Source organism: Mytilus trossulus, chromosome 6 (genome assembly GCF_036588685.1).
Source record: "Mytilus trossulus isolate FHL-02 chromosome 6, PNRI_Mtr1.1.1.hap1, whole genome shotgun sequence".
In the NCBI taxonomy this organism is placed as follows: domain Eukaryota; kingdom Metazoa; phylum Mollusca; class Bivalvia; order Mytilida; family Mytilidae; genus Mytilus; species Mytilus trossulus.
In genome coordinates this window covers 24,955,416-24,973,260 of record NC_086378.1, presented here as the reverse complement: position 1 = coordinate 24,973,260, position 17,845 = coordinate 24,955,416, and the positions used below count along the sequence as shown (strand labels likewise).

At 31.0% G+C, this 17,845-nt stretch overlaps 1 protein-coding gene across 1 annotated transcript; it reads left to right on the top strand.

The window, feature by feature from the left end:
- Positions 1-837: 837 nt before the first annotated feature.
- LOC134720980 (syntaxin-16-like) lies at positions 838-12,024 on the top strand. Its single transcript, XM_063583613.1, has 8 exons — positions 838-1,041; positions 2,626-2,720; positions 3,744-3,796; positions 4,761-4,867; positions 5,635-5,797; positions 6,847-6,956; positions 9,200-9,343; positions 10,301-12,024. The coding sequence occupies exons 1-8, from the start codon at positions 961-963 to the stop codon at positions 10,481-10,483; spliced, it is 936 nt and encodes a 311-aa protein (XP_063439683.1). The 5' UTR covers positions 838-960; the 3' UTR covers positions 10,484-12,024.
- Positions 12,025-17,845: the final 5,821 nt, after the last annotated feature.

Sequence of the window (17,845 nt, the reverse complement as noted above, 5' to 3'; positions counted from 1 at the left end):
TTTATAGCTGGCTAAATCTCCCACTTGTAGACAGAAGTAATAACATGAGGTAAATAACTCTGTTTTATTGAAATAAGTATAATTATATAGTTCAAGATTTTAAACCTTACTTTTAATTTAAAATGAAATAAAACTTATTATTATTTTCCTTGGCATGTGCATCTCCTTTTATATAGTCATCATCAAAGAAGGTTGTGTTAAATAGCCTATGAAAAAAAAGTAAAGATTAAAGAGTGAATGAATAACTACATACCTACAGGTTTATGTATAGCCTTCAATTATAGATAAAAAGGTAAGTGATTAAATATGGTACAGTTTATGCAGCTGTGTGTGTGAATCATTACCATGCAGTTTAATATTATTCAAAGGGAGCAACCAGTTTAACTTCAAGTTGGGAAGGTTATAAAGCACCAACATTTTTTTAGTCCTTCAATGCACTCAAATTATTTTTTCCAAAATTAAGGAAGTGGAAAATTTGGATTTACGAGAATTTTGTGTAGTCATCTGCTTTTGACCACGATATTTTTTCTCTTTAAATCTAAGAATCAGAGTTTACAAAATATTAACACCTGAGTGCAAGCAATTAAAGTTTAAACACAAATACATTTATTGCTACAATGAAGGTGCTCCTGCATGGGAGTAATACAACACAGAAACGATTCTTATATTTTATTAAACCCTCGTATTTGCACATTATATAATGTTATAGAGGAGAGTAAAATATATTTTTGAATATAGAATAAATGCAGCCTAACATCAACTTACATTGATTTAAAATTGAATTTGAAACGTCGACCGATACGTGTTTCGGAGCATCGGAGTAAACCTTTTGAGAAGCAAGCAACACCATTATTTACTGCGGATGATGGATTGGATGAAAACAGTTTCCTGAAATTTTGACAGTAGCCGGTTTTTCTAAAAGATATTCTGTAGTAGAAACACTACAGAGAAAACATTAAAATGGCAACACGAAGTTTAACAGAGGTTTTCATATTGATGAGAAACAATGCATTACAAAGTCGTCATATGTTTTCTGAACATGTAAGAAATCAATAGATTCAAGAAAACAAACTAAATTATTTTCATTCCATGTATATCTGTTTTTCTCCAACAAAAACTTTTATATACTCTTTATATTCAAACTTGAGAGATCTTCATTGCAATAAATATGTTATAAGACATAAGAAGATGTGGTATGAGGGGCGAAAGATACCAGAGGGACATTCAAACTCATAGATTGAAAATAAACTGATGCCATGGCCAAAAGAAAAAGACAAATAGACAAGTAATAGTACAAACAACGCAACATGGAAAATTTAAGACATGCCCAATGTAGTTCGAGATTAATTTGATGTCCAAGGGCTGTTTTGTCCCACTGCCTCAGCTTGTCTGGCAAAACAGCTGTTGGACATCAGAGTAATCTCAGACTTAGTCCGAGATTACTCTGACGTCCGACGGCTGTTTAGCCAGACAGGCTGGGGCCTTGGGACGTCAGAGCTTGTTCCATATCAAAAAGTGGGTATTTGCCCACCCAAAATAGATGCGCTACTTCCTTGCTTCTGGAGCCGACTGAGGGCCTTGGAATTATATAATTCGGGCATCAATCTCTTCAGTTTTCATTTATCTCTTCATTTATGTAAGTTTCACCTACCTGCCAAACCTTTAATTTTCTATATTTTAACATTTTTCACAGAGACCCATGATTTCTCTATTTTGCCTTTCATTTTCAAAGATTATCACGTGACCACATGAAAACAGTGCAAATGACCATAATGTAACACCTCGTTCATTTCTGCTGTAAGTTACCGAAATATCCGAGAGCTGTCGATTGTTATCGTGGTCAGAACTAAATGCTAGTTACCAATCTCCTGTAAAGGAGGTGAAAAAACGTGGTTGCTTCTAAATGTTAAACATCGATCTCCTATAACAAAATATAAATATTTGCATATTTGAGTCTCGAGGCCACGAAATCTATCGTAACTTGACGTCCATTTGAAATGAAAGTCAAAAATGCAGAAATCATGGGTCTCATGAAAAATGTTAAAATATAGAAAATTAAAGGTTTCGCAGGTAGGTGAAACTTACATAAATGAAGAGATAAATGAAAACTAAAGAGATTGATGCCCGATTTATATAATTCCAAGGCCCTCAGTCGGCTTCAGAAGTGAGGAAGTAGCGCATCTATTTTGGGGGGGGAAAATACCCACTTTTTGATATGGAACGAGCTCTGACGTCCCAAGGCCCCAGCTTGTCTGGCTAAACAGCCGTGTGACGTCAGAGTAATCTCGGACAATCTCAGATTAGGCCAATGAAAAATCTATGCAATATGATATATAAAAAAATGTGAGATCTTTATCATTACATCAGAGAAATAAATTCAGACTTGCAATTAATTACTTAAAATTCATCACCACACAAATAAAAATTGTTGCCTATTGTTTTTTTCCTTGATTGTAACCTCTCTGAAATTATTTGTTGAGTCTTGATCATGATAGCAATACAAACATTTAATAAGAACAGCCATGCAAACATGCAGTTTAAAAAAATTGAGAACTTGTTTATTTATTTGTAAATTTTTACAATGATTAAAGTGCATGTTCTGACATCAAAAACATATAATTTCAGGTTAATGATGACCGGATGGCACTTGTTTCAAATGCAGCTTCTGATATGGAAATGGGCAGTATTAATACAAAATCATCAAGATTGCCTCCAGAATGGTAAGTACGACAAACAATTTAATTATTAGATAATTTTTAGTTTTTTTAAATTGCCGATTATTCAAACTTTAAAATGAAAATTAAATCTTATAATTGACTTATACAAGTAAATGATTCTTAATTCCTAAAGCAAATAAGCATGACTTGTACAAGTACATGTATTATCCATGACTGTAATTTATGTAAATGTGCATCAAACACATAAAATCAAGACAACCTGCAACAAAGAAGAGTTTACTTTCAATAACAAACATGACCAAATGATTTGTTAGTTAGTACATTTTTATGTTTTAATGCATAATTATATGAATTAGACTTCCGTAAGTTACACATGATACTTTCATCACAAAAACTATAGCCAACTTACTTCCCATTTCACCTTATTAAATAGCCCATATTATAACCAGATAAAGATAAAAATACTGTTTACTCTACTCAACTTTTCAAGTAAAAAAAAAAAAAAAAAAAAAACGATGAACAAGTAAAAAAAAATTTGCTTTTTGATTTGGAATCCTTCAAACATTATGAACATTGAATTAATTTCTAGAGTTATGACAAGATGGCCCTGCAGCAGCCAACAAGTTAATGTTTATGATTAAGGGACAAGTTACGGTAAAAATTCTTGCCTAATGACAACTGGCAATTTTTGGTGCAAGACGATAACATATACATGTACACTTTCTTTAAAAAATTGACTGATTGTGTTGAATCATAGATATAGGAAGATGTGGTGTGAGTGCCAATGAGACAACTCTCCATCCAAATAACAATTTAAAAAGTAAACCATTATAGGTTAAAGTAAGGCCTTCAACACGGAGCCTTGGCTCACACATGTTTTTTTTTCTCCAAAATAACAGTTAAGATAATTATTTTTGACCTATGAGTCTGACAAATCATGATAAGGATATTTTGACAAATAATCGTAAAATTTTAACCAATTTAATGCATGACAATAAAGGTCATTCATACCCCCTTATTCTTGTACAACATGATGTAAATACATTTTACACATTATTTTTGCAGGGTAGATGGTGTAGAAGAGGTACAGTATGAAATGACAAAAATCAAAACTAAAAGTAAGTAGACAGATTATATCAGATTTCAATTTACATATAAAAATTCAATTAAATCAACTATTGAAAAAGCAATTTGCTGCAAAGGTACCCTTTTTTCATTTGTTATCTTTTTGAGTAAAGATTGCATGAAATGCTAACAAAACCCTATGGTACTGACTTGATATCCAAATCTTCCAAGGTTTATCTCTACCTTTTGAGATTCACATAATATAGTGCATTGATCATCACATTCTATACATCCTATCCATGAACAATACAAGATATTTAGGCAGCAACCATTTGATTTTCTGGGGGGGCTATGTTTTTTTTTCTGTATAAACTTTTTTTTTCCCTTCGGCGAAGAACAATCTATTTTTTTAGCGACAAACCGAAAACAATTTTTTTTCTTACAATTTTAGCATTACATATAGTGGCAGTTGAGGGTGAAACAAACAATTTTTTTTTCTCAGGGTCCAAAACAAATTATTTTTTTCACCACAAAACTGGAAACAAACTTTTTTTTCCAAAAAAACACCTTTTGCAAGGTACATAAACCTAATACTGTAATATCTATTCTAAAAGTATCAATGATGTCATTGATTAAGTCGTCTTTAAAACTTCAGAGTTATTTATCTTTGTTCAAAATTGTAGTTGAATCAACTACAACCGATTCAATATTTAATTTAAGTTCCCACTGATAAATTAAAGCAATATTTACCATTCAGTGCTTACAATCACTTTGATTTGGCACTTTGGATAATATGAAAGAGATTTCACAACAATTTTTCACGATTTTTGGTTGGTCAAGTCAAAATAGCTATTTTAATAAATTTTGCAATAATTTCTTTTTGGAAATTGACAGTACATATGCACAATCATTGTTAGATGGAACCAACTGTTATCTTGAACTTAATGGTATTACACTGGCTTTCTCAGACCAAACAATTTGAATTTTATATAAAGCTGTGTATATTTGATTTTTTAGTGAAAGAACTTGCAACCCTTCATGACAGACATTTAAACAGACCAACTTTAGATGATAATGTACAGGAGGAACATGCTATAGAAATAATGACACAAGATATTACACAGGTTTGTTTTTATGTATGATTTCAAGGAGATTGGAGATGCAAACCTAACAGACAGCAACCAACTGACAAAAAAAAAAAAAAGACAAGTATATGAATTTTAACAATAGACCAGTGTCAAGCTGTTTACTGCCTGGGTTATTTTATTTGGATAAATAAAACTGAATCCATCAAAAAGTACTGTCCATACTAAATTCTCTGAATCACTAAAAAGTAAAAAATAGAATACAACTAAGGAGCACCACTGACAATGTTCCTGACATAGGGAGGCACATATACTTGTGTCCAGATATAACAAGTATTTTGAGTTATGATATCTACAAATGTTTTATCTCATTCATTTGAATATCAAACGGTATATAGAAAAATCAGGACATATATAATAACACAATTGATGAATTATATATTGCTGTAGTAGATAGTCAAAACACAATTGCATGCAAAACAATAATAAACTCTGCCCTAGCAAAGAGTACACAATTTAATCATCCAAATAGCACAATTTTATTACATTGCAGTAACATTCAAAATATTTCATACTGTGAATTCACTGATATGTCATTGGTAGTAATTTTCTTTGATTAGGAAAAATGTTTTTATTTTTATGACTATTTCATTTCATGATTTTGCTAAAGTCTGCATACAGGCAAATATATAATGTGTACTCTGTTGTTCATTTAAATTCCTGGTTAGTTTTAATCATATAAATCCATAAAAAATTACATCCAATTAGTAATATTGATTTGAAACTAAACATTAGTTTTCTTGCAGATGTTTACCAGATGTCAAATAACAGTTCAGAGAATAAGTCACAAAGGAAACCATGGGACAGAGCAGGAAAAAAGACTAGCCAAAAATATAGTATCATCTGTGGCCAGATCACTACAAGATATGTCATTAAATTTTAGAAAAACTCAATCAGATTACCTTAGAAGTAAGTGGTATCTTTTGTTAGGTAGACAAGAAATACTTTATACACATACTTATGACTTAGAGCTGTTCCATTAAAATATAAATGATACCTAGTGAAGGCACTTTTGAGAGGTAACCACCTATAGAGTTAACTTACAATTTCACTTGCATTTCTGCTATAAAAAATATAGATGACACCCTACCATTGTTCAGATTTCGAAGTGCCTGCCTGCCCTGGGTCCTATATATGTTTTATGGAACATCCCTGAAATAAAGTCAAGAACACAATTGCAAATACTGTAAGATTTCAAAGTTATGTAAACTTGTTCTATTACTTGGAGTTCCATTGTGACACAAAAATATTTTCACTGAAACCAGAAGTTTTCTTATCCCCATTACAAGTCAAAGCTTCTTTTTGAACGACACAGATCTTCATCTGGTTATGTCATGCAGTATAACACATTTCCAGTTTTTTCCTTGTAACTTAATTAATGAGTCAGTTTTAGTCAAACCAGGAAACTGTAAATTTGTAATAAAATAACCTCAGTAAATATGGCATCTCAAATGTTAGAATATGAAAACCTTACCTGTTCAGTATTGAAATATTCAGTACTAGTAATGTTCTAATCAGACAAGCATTGCTTTTAATGCTGTTTTTCATCTTGAATTTTGTCAAAAGATAAAAAGGTAGACAAATCAATCTATTACCTAAATCAAGATATACTGTGGAATATGGATTCATTATTAATCATATTTATTTCAACAACATTAGAGTTTCAGAAAGCAATGTTTGAAGATTTTTTTTTAAATCATGAATCGAACTACGTATGGAAATAAATGAATGATAGTGTACAGAGTTAGGGGTCGAAACACATGATGATGAATGGCCGCGGCTGAGGACATTGATGGTGTTTGTAGTAATTCCACCAGTACTGTATGTAAGTAAAAAGTATTTACATCAACTGCAGACAACTCTTGAGTTTCACAAGTAAGAAATAGTTCTAAATGGTAAAGACTATGATTAACTATATTTATTCAACAATAAACAATTTCTTTATGTCTTCATTTCAGAAATAAAAAGTAGAGAAGAAAGGTCCAGAGAATTTTTTGATACAAATATAGGTCCAAGCTCAGGGTCATTTATGGAGGAAATAGAACCTTTTGAAGATGTATTTGACAAGGTAATGGAAGGAAGCAATTTATGTTCATTGCTTAGAGTTGTATTTTAAATGATGCCTATTCATTGATTGTTGGAGTTTTAACATCACTTTTAAGTGCCAATTTTGGGCTATTAGTGGTTGCCAGTTTTTATTGGTACAGGTAGCTGAAGTGCCTGGAGAAAACCATGACCTTTGAGAGGAAAACTGACAATCCTAGTCAATTAGGATTGGTGTGGAGTGCACCTGCAAGAGCAGGGTTAGAACCCACAACCTCAGTGTTGAGGATGATGCCTATTAAAGAAAAGTAACAAAAGACTTAATAAAAATAAATAAAGTGAATAGATATAAGAAATATAATAAAGTTTTCTTGCTTTATAAGTTTGCCAATAAATCACTTCCTGTATTATTAGTGGCATTTTATACCTTTTAAGTCTACTTTTATTATAGATAGAAGTCCAATAGACTTTTGTTGGTAGGAGCTTGTAATGTTTGCTTACTTCCCCTTTTTAGCTCACCTGGCCCGAAGGGCCAAGTGAGCTTATGCCATCACTTTGCGTCCGTCGTCGTCTGTCGTCGTAAACTATTTCAAGAATCTTCTCCTCTGAAACTACTGGGCCAAATACTTCCAAACTTTAACTGAATGTTCCTTAGGGTATCTAGTTTATAAATTGTATCCGAAGTTTTGATCTATCAACAAACATGGCCGCCATTGCTAAAAATAGAACATAGGGGTCAAATGCAGTTTTTGGCTTATAACTCAAAAACCAAAGCATTTAGAGCAAATCTGACAAGGGGTAATATTGTTTATCAGGTCAAGATCTATCTGCCCTGAAATTTTCAGATGAATCAGGCAACCCGTTAATGGGTTGCTGCCCCTGAATTGGTAATTTTAAGGAAATTTTGCTGTTTTTGGTTATTATCTTGAATATTATTATAGATAGAGATAAACTGTAAACAACAATAATGTTCAGCAAAGTAAGATTTACAAATAAGTCAACGTGACCGAAATGGTCAGTTGACCCCTTAAGGAGTTATTGCCCTTTATAATCAATTTTTAACCATTTTTCGTAAATCTTAGTAATCTTTTACAAAAATCTTCTCCTCTGAAACTACTGGGCCAAATACTTCCAAACTTTAACTGAATGTTCCTTAGGGAATCAAGTTTATAAATTGTATCCGTAGTTTTGATCTATTAACAAACATGGCCGCCATTGCTAAAAATAGAACATAGGGGTCAAATGCAGTTTTTGGCTTATAACTCAAAAACCAAAGCATTTAGAGCAAATTTGACATGGGGTAATATTGTTTATCAGGTCAAGATCTATCTGCCCTGAAATTTTTAGATGAATCAGACATTCTGTTGTTGGGTTGCTGCCCCTGAATTGATAATTTTAAGGAAATTTTGCTGTTTTTGGTTATTATCTTGAATATTATTATAGATAGAGATAAACTGTATACAGCATTTAAAAAATCTTCTCCTTTGAAACTGCAGCTTAACTTAGGCTAAATGAGTTTCAGAGTATCTAGTATAAATTTTATTTCCTTGTATGTAAAGAAACATAGCTCCTATTGCTAAAATAGAACATAGGAGAAAATTTTTTTTTTTTGCTTTTGAAGAAAATAGGAGGATCCAAAGAACATTTAAATAAATTGAAAAGCCAAAATAATCATTGATGAGAGATTTAACCAAAAGAATTAAGGTGAGCGATTCAGGCTCTTGAGAGCCTCTTGTTTTATGCACTTTGAATGAATAATATTGTTTTAAAACTAGTCAATGATGTCTACATTACTTGTTACACTATTTATAAAACCAGCCAGAGTTCGGACCTCATTTGAATATAGTTCTATGAAAACAAAATAGTAGTACAACATTTATTTATGGCATGTGAATATAAAAAAATGCAAAAATAATCTCTAATAAAATGTACTTATAATTCCAGTAAAATGTTCTAAAAATTGTGTCCAGATCAATCATTTCATCCACACTTATAGAACTGTTTCACTTGTGTAGGAATTTTCACACATGAGTTCATGAAACTGGTTTATAGATATAAGAAGTGCTAATGAGACAACTCTCCATCAAAGTCATATTTTGTAATAAGTGAACCATTATAGGTCAAAGTACAGCCTTCAACACTGAGCCTTGGCTCACACTGAACACCAAGCACACATCAACTTTTTTGTTGCCATGATAAAAGTTGACTACTATTGCAAGGACATCTTTAAAAATATTGAATGATAAAATGTTTATTTCCATATTGCAGGGTTTTACTTCATCACAATTACACATGGTTGAAGATAATACAGTACATGTGAAACAAAGAGAGAAAGAAATATCACAAATAGTACAGTCTATAACAGATCTGAATGAAATATTTAAAGATTTAGCTACTATGGTTGTAGATCAGGTAAGTGTATAAGTTTTAATACAAATGAAGTTACAACATAATTTCCTGATGCAACCCATCATTTTATGTCACATTCATAGCAGAAATGTTTGTGTAATAATCTTTTTCAGTACCTCTAAAGCAAAAAAGGAATGAAGTCCCTAAAATCTTTTCATGTCATCTCTGCTTTTGAAAATATAGGTCTTACAGAAACAAAATTCGAATCCATGCAGATAATTTTTATTATAGATCGTTAGTGTTGGAAAGGGGAGGTAATTTATCATAATATGTACTTTGGTTCAAGTTTTTTGTTGATTTAGTAGTTTTACAAAGTTCTTGAATTTATATATTCAACTTTCTAAGAATGAATAAAAAAAACTTTGTGTTTCTGTAGTTAGAAGAGGGATTTGTCAAAGTGATAAATTCACTTGTTTTCTTATCCTCATGAAACTGTCTTATTTGTAATGTTTTGCGGTGAACATCACAATTGAAATAGTGTATTATCTGTATTATCATGTCAAAGATGTAGGTTTTGAAGGACTCAAATTAAGTTGTTATCTGGCTGTTAACTATCCAAATTGTTGTTCATAAGACTAATTTCAATCCATTCATCAAAGGGACACAACTAAAATACTGATTGGAAATTGTCACACTTACACACATACTATAAAAGAAATATTATATACCATGTGTAGACTCCAGTTTGTAATATCATAAATGGCAAATCAAATGCTAAATAAGGATTTTTGTTTGCTTTTTCTTGATTGCAGTTTATAGATATAGGAAGATGTGGTGTGAGTGCCAATTAGACAACTCTCCATCCAAATAACAATTAAAAAAAAAAAGTAAACCATTATAGGTCATGGCTGAATCAAATCAATGATAAATTTGAAATAAATCCTATTTTTTCTGGGAACACAAAAAGTATATAAAAAGTCCTTAATACTTGTATCATTTTACTTATTGTTTATTTTTCAGGGAACAATATTAGATAGAATAGACTATAATGTAGAAAATGCCAGTGTACAAGTAGATAAAGGACTACAACAATTACAGAAAGCCGAAAAATATCAAAAGAAAAATAGAAAAATGTTATGTATTGTTATATTAGCAGCTGTTATTATATTATTATTGATTATATTGATAGCTGTCAAAAGATAGCATAAGTTGTCATTTAGGGATTTTTAATATTTTAATAAAAAAAAAAAGGCTGTGATTGAATTAAAAGTTTAGGGACTTAAGGAAACATTGGATGGTGCCATTTAACTATGCATTATGTTGGTGCAGGAAAGTTAAGTTTTACCTCAAATATACTTAATGTCATGAATGATTTTCAAAAAATCTTCAATGGTGTCTTTATAAAGTGAAAGGTTGAAGTATCCTTGCATTTATATATGGATGTGTATAAAAGAGTCTATCAGAAGTTGTTAAAGTTAAAATTTCAAATAGTCTAATCATTTTAGTATTTTTATGATTATTTAACAATTTACAAGTTTTAGGTATCTCCATGGTCTGTTTCATGCTGGCACACCTCCATCATTTGCTAAATTTCCGCCATTGCCAAATAATCTTCTTCATGATTGACTATGCCAACACAAGGTGACAATGTTAGAAAGTGTAGCTAAATTTGATTTTTTTTTCGCTTGTAGCTGCAGTTTTTGATTTAATAACTATGTTTCAAGAAATTTTCATGCAAAATCCCTATTGTTAATCAACAAAATGCTGTCTAAGTTACTAATTTATTGACTTTGAGAGTTATCAGGCTTATGTCAGTTTTTCACTTTTTCGTGTATTCACAACCAACAGGAGGATGAATTTATAAAGTTTGGATGATTTACTTCATTATTCAATAATTTTTCAGCAATGGACAACATTTTGAATTTAAGAATTTAAAATTTTTAATACAATTTCTTAGAAATACCTGAGTAGAGGGATTTAAATTGGTTTTAAGATGATTTGTGTGTTGCATGACATCTTATCTGTAGATTATATAATTATTCAACTGTGCAATATATAGTTACTGTGTTCATCACTGTGTATTTTTAATTCAGAAATTTCTGTGTGCATTAGTTTTATAATTGCAATTGTTGAACTATGTGAAAAAATGTAAGATTTGTTAAAACAATGTTAGGAAAGACTGCATACAACTGATGTTATCAAAATTTAGAATACGAGTTAAATTGACAATAAACATTATAAAATAGATTGTAAGGTAGCTCAACTAGACATGTAGAGGTCATCATATAACCTTCAACAATAGACAAATATATTTTCATTAGATTAACAAGGTTAGAAAAGTAGGGATTCATTTCTTTGACTGATATATAATAAGTTGTTTATTGAATAGGGTTGATGCAAAAAAATCTGATAAAATCTGAAAACAATGTCCTCGAAAACTACAAGGGGGATAATTGGGGATTAGTTTGTAACTATAAACACAGATAACTGTTTAAGAATAATAAAACAAATATGTATTTAAGTGAAATGCTAGAGGTTGTAATAATATACTGTAATATATCATTTGGACAATCACCTTTTCTTTTAAATATTCTATTTTATAGGGTGATTGCTGTTATTATTTTTGGAAAATATTGTAGTTAAGTAGACTGGGGCATTACATAGATGTTTCTTGTGTTAAAAAAAAAATCAAATTGATCTTTCATGCAAAGTATCAGCCTTGTTATGTGTTTAAACTAAGCTTAGTATTGAAATTCAGATATGAGGCTAATGTCTTATCTTGTAAAGTTAGCTCCAAAATTTTGACATTTCTTTTCATTAATATTGTTTAAATTAACCTTTTTTTTCTCTTTTTTTTCAAGTTCAACAATTTTATTCTTTTTAGAAGAGAAAAAAACACAATTTAGAAACTATCAGTTCTCAGAATTTTCAGTATTCTAAATTGGATATTCATATAGTAAAATATAAGAATAAAGGAGATGATTTCATTATTATTTATATTGAAATATTTCTGTGCAGCCTTTCTATGAGATATAAAGTTTATGTTTCGTCTATGTAAGACTCATCAGTGACGCTCATATCAAAGTATTTATAAAGCCAAACAAGTACGAAGTTGAAGAGCATTGAGGATCCAAATTCCAAAAAGTTGTGTTAAATACGGAAATGATTCTTTCACATAATTTATGTATGTATGTTTGGTTGTTGTGCAGTATGTAATGATGTTAATGTATCGAAAAGTATTGTTTATATCACCATTCCTATAGGACAAATACACATTCCAAAACAGTCTAGTCATTATCTAAAATATTGTCATATTGTACAACTTATTAACCTTACATATTATGTAGAACATGTTGGGATATTAAAAAAAAATGTTATATAGAAACGAAGAAATACCATTGTGATCATCATTGTATTAAAAAAATGAATTACATTTGTTTTTAAATCCAATTTTAGACAATTAAGGACAATATACATTGAGGCACATATATTGTTTGGCTGAATTGCAGTCTTATTTCAAATTAGGTTTTAAAAAATAATATAAAACACACTGCTTTTTGCTGTGTTTGATAAAAAAAAATGTATTGGCAACTTAAATTGGCATTCAGTGTAACTAATTGGAAAGAAACAAGAGTACAATTGCACAAAAGAGCATAAAATACTGATTTTTTTGTAGTATTATATATACGTTTCTTACATAAACACAAACTTTTTTGTTTGCTGAATAGGAGAATGGTGTCTGTAAAAAAAGTTGTGGCACATGGCCATTAGACTACTCTCCATCAGAGACCAAATGATAAAGAAGTTGACAGCTATAGGTCACTGTACTATACTCAACAATGAGCAAACTCTATCTTGTTACAGCTCATATATTGATCTGATGAAGTAGTCATAAATTATGCAGCAGTATATTATTTTATAAAGAGAAAGTAGATGTTGAAAAATATATTATAAATAATACTTGAATCATAAAAATTGAGAACTTTGTACAATTTTTTTTTTCCAAATGCAATTAATTATACACATCTTTCACAATTTTATTAAAATGGAAAAAAAAGTCGATAATAAAAAAAATGAGCCATTTTAGGTGATTATATAAGTTTATGACATATTAAATGCATGTTTACTGCTGTTAAGATTTTTAAAGTTTTTGTTTTCATAATACTAGTAGGAGATTATGTGTGACTCTTATTCAGATTGTTGACACAATGGCTATAGATATGTTTACATTTATTATTATAGTTACAATATAAACAACATTTTTTAACACGATAGAAGGGATTCAAGGCATAAATGCAGTCAATGGCTAATAATAGAACCTGCTTATAACAGGCTATTATTTAAACATGGAATTGTTTTTAATTATGGAATTTGCATAATTTCTTGTGCTTCAAATATTTAATAAGTTTCTTGTTTATTCTGTACTTTAATGTTCTGTGCTGGGCACAACAGTTTCTATTACAAAGAAGATAGTACATTTTCAATAGAATGTACTGTGCAGCGCACAACACTATCTGTACAAAATACATTGTATGGGAAGCTCAAGAAATTATGATAATGATTCCCAATTCAAATAAAAGTCTGTTTTATGTAACTAAGGCTAATCTGGGAAAATGTGTCTCTTTGGGGACAGAACACACATGAAATAAGACCGTTCCAGTCAGCATTTTTTCTCTCTCTCTCTCTCTCTCTCTCTCTCTCTCTCTCTCTCTCTCTCTCTCTCTCTTAAAGCACAGTAGAAATCCAAATTTGCATTTGACAATCAAAACAGTATTTCCATACCTTTCCAATTTAAATTGTAGTTTTGTATATCTTAAATTTTTAATCTACTTATTTAAATGAACTTGAATGGAAAGAATTTCTTTTTTGGTTAAATGATATTTTATAAAGATTTGATTTGGTATAAATTGACCAATCAAATTTGGATGACTTGGTCTGATTTGTTTGGCATTGACCTACATTGTCTCTAAGTAAACCCATATTTTATATATAAGTATCCAGGACTTCCTGATTCTAGTGGAGCACGAAACAATTTTATGTAAGAGGCAATGCTGGTTACTGCAATACTCATAGCTATATCTTGGATTTTGGATATTAAGCCACAAACAAATAATTCCTCAAGCTTGTATTTCTTCAAAAACTCATTAATAAAATCATCGACAATGCTTAATATGGTCTGGGACTGTATTAAAATGTTTATGTTTGACTTTGAAATAGCATTGTTGCAATATGAATGTCTATATTTTGTCTATTATATGTAAGATATATAAGTAATACTTAATATGTAATAATCTATTAAAATTGGAAAAAAGCAAATGATATTGTTTTAAACAAATGCTTTGTTTTATGTTATCTTTTAGCATAGTATATGAAACCTATAGAGATATTTGGATCCCTTATTTGGATTTTAAGAGTAAAAATAAACTGTGCTGAGGAATTGCAACAAACCACAAGAGAGCCATTTGTATATGAAAAGTTGCTTCCCCTTTAAAATAAGTTTACAAAGCATAAAATCTTTGTGATAAATCATGCACTGGAATACTCAGGATAAATTGAGAAAAAAATACTTTATTTTTAGATCACATTTGATATAACTATTGATGGCGCCTTTAGAAAAAAGCACCTATTAAAATGTCAATTAAATTTTGTGGTTTGTCTGAAATCTCATATAATGTTTCGGTGTTGTGTTGTTGTTCTCCTCTTATATTTAATGCGTTTCCCTTGGTTTTAGTTTTTTACCCTGATTTTGTTTTTTGTCCATGGATTTATGAGTTTTGAACAGCGGTATACTACTGTTGCCTTTATTTATTAACCAATTGGTTTGTCACTCACAGTTGTTTTATTGGTAGGTTTTAATTAATGTTTTCCCATATTCCTAGTGATTTCTTATTTTGTCTTTAAATGTCTTTTTAAGAAATTTGGTTCTGGTTTTGGACAGCATTTGAAGACACGTTCATATATTGACATGCAGATGTAGTGAAAATATAACTTAAAAAATCCTTTCCATTCAAACTAGGCTAAACAATGTTTTACTTGCATTGATATTTTGAGTAATGCAGTGGCTCCTTGAAAAGTTCTCAAACCTATACATTTTTATGATGAATACGAATAAAAGGAGATGAGGGGTATACAGTCACTATATACGAGTAGACAAGTAACTATTCCTTTCAGCTGTATGAGTTAAAAGCAATGGCAGATTCAGGGGTTGTAGAGGGCGTACGCCCCCCTTTACCTTCACTTTTTTTTTATAATTATTTTACGCAAAGGAGTATGTTCGATAAGGTCCTAAAATGGCCCCCTTTTTTAGCGTAAATTTCAAATTCGGATTTATCGACCAATATCATGATAAATTATAGCTAATACATTGACTAGCTAGGATATAAACCATTTTGTTGAAAATTTTACGTTTCTGCGTTTCATTGTGACGTCACAAGTTGTACTCATATTGACTTTTCACGAAAAAGTCAATGAAAATGGGTAAATTTCCATAGATTATGTGTCAGGAAACATAGAGCGCATACGTCAACAACAAAGATCTTTTAGAATAATGTCTATTAAGACATTTCACATGTCTTATTTGAATCTTAAGCTTGTCGACACCTGCGCTCTATGTTTCCTTGTCCTTTATTTGGTTGAAATCTAGCTGATTTTGTCAAATTTCACCAAAATCCCTTATCTTGACCAATTTTGGATGTAAAAATCAAGGTTTTAGAATTAAACTTTGACAAAAACAGTTCAGTTTAACTTTCTAACATGTCCTTAAGGCAACTTAAAACATTTATTGTCTTGTAACTATGAACTTTATAATTGGGGCCAAATATGGCCATTACCGAACTTACTCCTTTAGTCAAAAAAGGTCCGTGTCCATAGGTGGCCTGTTGCAAGGCCAAATTTCTGTCCCTATCCAATATACCCTCATTTTCCAGTGGCAGTCCAAATTTTCCCGACCATCATCCCAGTTGGCCTCTATTGTATCAACCTACCTATTGTATTTATTGTGAACTTGTTTTCGTCCTGAATATGCATGAAATATTTGCCACTGGACGTTAAGCAACCAACAATCAATCAATCAAAAAAGGTACACAAAATTTTATAAATTCCTGGATCCGTCCCTGAAAAAGAGACAAACAATAATGACTGGTTGTGTATTTCTATTGAAAACGTGTTTTTTTATTTGCAAAGGAGCTGTGATACTACTTTATTGGCCTATAGAATGAAAATAATAAAACCATGTTAGTTATGAGCTATACTGATGATTAACTTTCACAAGACATTGATTTGCTTGTCAGATATCAATTTAGATAACATTTTCTTCTCGCCATACAGTCTAGGTAAACGTCAAAATATTCTTGTAAAATCATTTTAAGACATGTGCAACAAATTCTCAAGTTATTCCTTTATATCCCATATGGCCCTTCATACCTTTTAAAATCTTCCAGTTGAAGCTTCAAGGGAATGCAATCTTGCAATTCATAGTCTATAATACCTTTCTTGATGTGTTGTTTAAAGAAAATATGACAACCTTAGTGCACTTCTTGGTAGTTCAGAAACACAAGAAGGTTTTACATGGAGTCATCCCTTCGTAAATTTTACGGACGCCATTACGAGTTGGTTGAGCGTTATGGAATAACCGTTTCACAAATGATATTGGATATGTTCCTTACGTCAATCCCCTTCCCTTTCATGAATGTGACCTACCGAATTAGACTATCTACCGGATTTGATATCACATAAGCAACACGACGGGTGCCACATGTGGATCAGGATCTGCTTACCCTTCCGGAGCACCTGAGATCACCCCTAGTTTTTGGTGGGGTTCGTGTTGTTTATTCTTTGGTTTTCTATGTTGTGTCATGTGTACTATTGTTTGTCTGTTTGTCTTTTTCATTTTTAGTCATGGCGTTGTCAGTTTGTTTTAGATTTATGAGTTTGACTGTCCCTTTGGTATCTTTCGTCCCTCTTTTACTTCCAGTCAACATTAATTGTTGCTGTAACTTCAAGTTACAAATTGAATGGCAAAAACAGTTTTGTCCATGTTCACCTCTCATATCGTAGTAAAATTGGGAAAATGCATAGTTTAACAAATCAGCATCAACTACACAATCAAAAGAGAAGCGAACGATACAAGAGGGACATTCAAACTCACAGTCAGATTGGAAATAAACTAAAAACGCCATGGCTAAAAAGAAAATCACAAACACACAAATAATAGTACATAAGACACAACATAGAAAACTAAAAACTTAGCAACACAAACCCTACCAAAAAATGAGGTTGCACCGGAAGGGTAAACAGATCACAGGCACGTGTCTCAGAAAAAAAATATTCCTATATACCTTATTATAATAAGGTATATATAGGAATTTTTTTTCTGAGACAAGTGCCTGTGAAACAGATCCTGCTCCATATGTTGCACCCGTCGTGTGGCTTATTTTATTACAACCCTGGTAAATAGTCTAACTCTAAAGGTCACGTTCGTGAAAAGGGAACAGATTGTAGTTATTACATAACTTAAGGAACATATTCGATATCATCTGTGAAACGGATATTCCATAATGATCATCC

What these genes read in the sequence shown, in the direction of transcription:
- LOC134720980 (XM_063583613.1), top strand. Translation starts at nt 961, where the DNA reads ATGGCAACACGAAGTTTAACAGAGGTTTTCATATTGATGAGAAACAAT. An exon ending in GTCATATGTTTTCTGAACAT is followed by an intron (nt 1,042 to 2,625) that starts GTAAGAAATCAA and finishes ATATAATTTCAG; the next exon opens with GTTAATGATGACCGGATGGC. An exon ending in TGACACAAGATATTACACAG is followed by an intron (nt 4,868 to 5,634) that starts GTTTGTTTTTAT and finishes GTTTTCTTGCAG; the next exon opens with ATGTTTACCAGATGTCAAAT.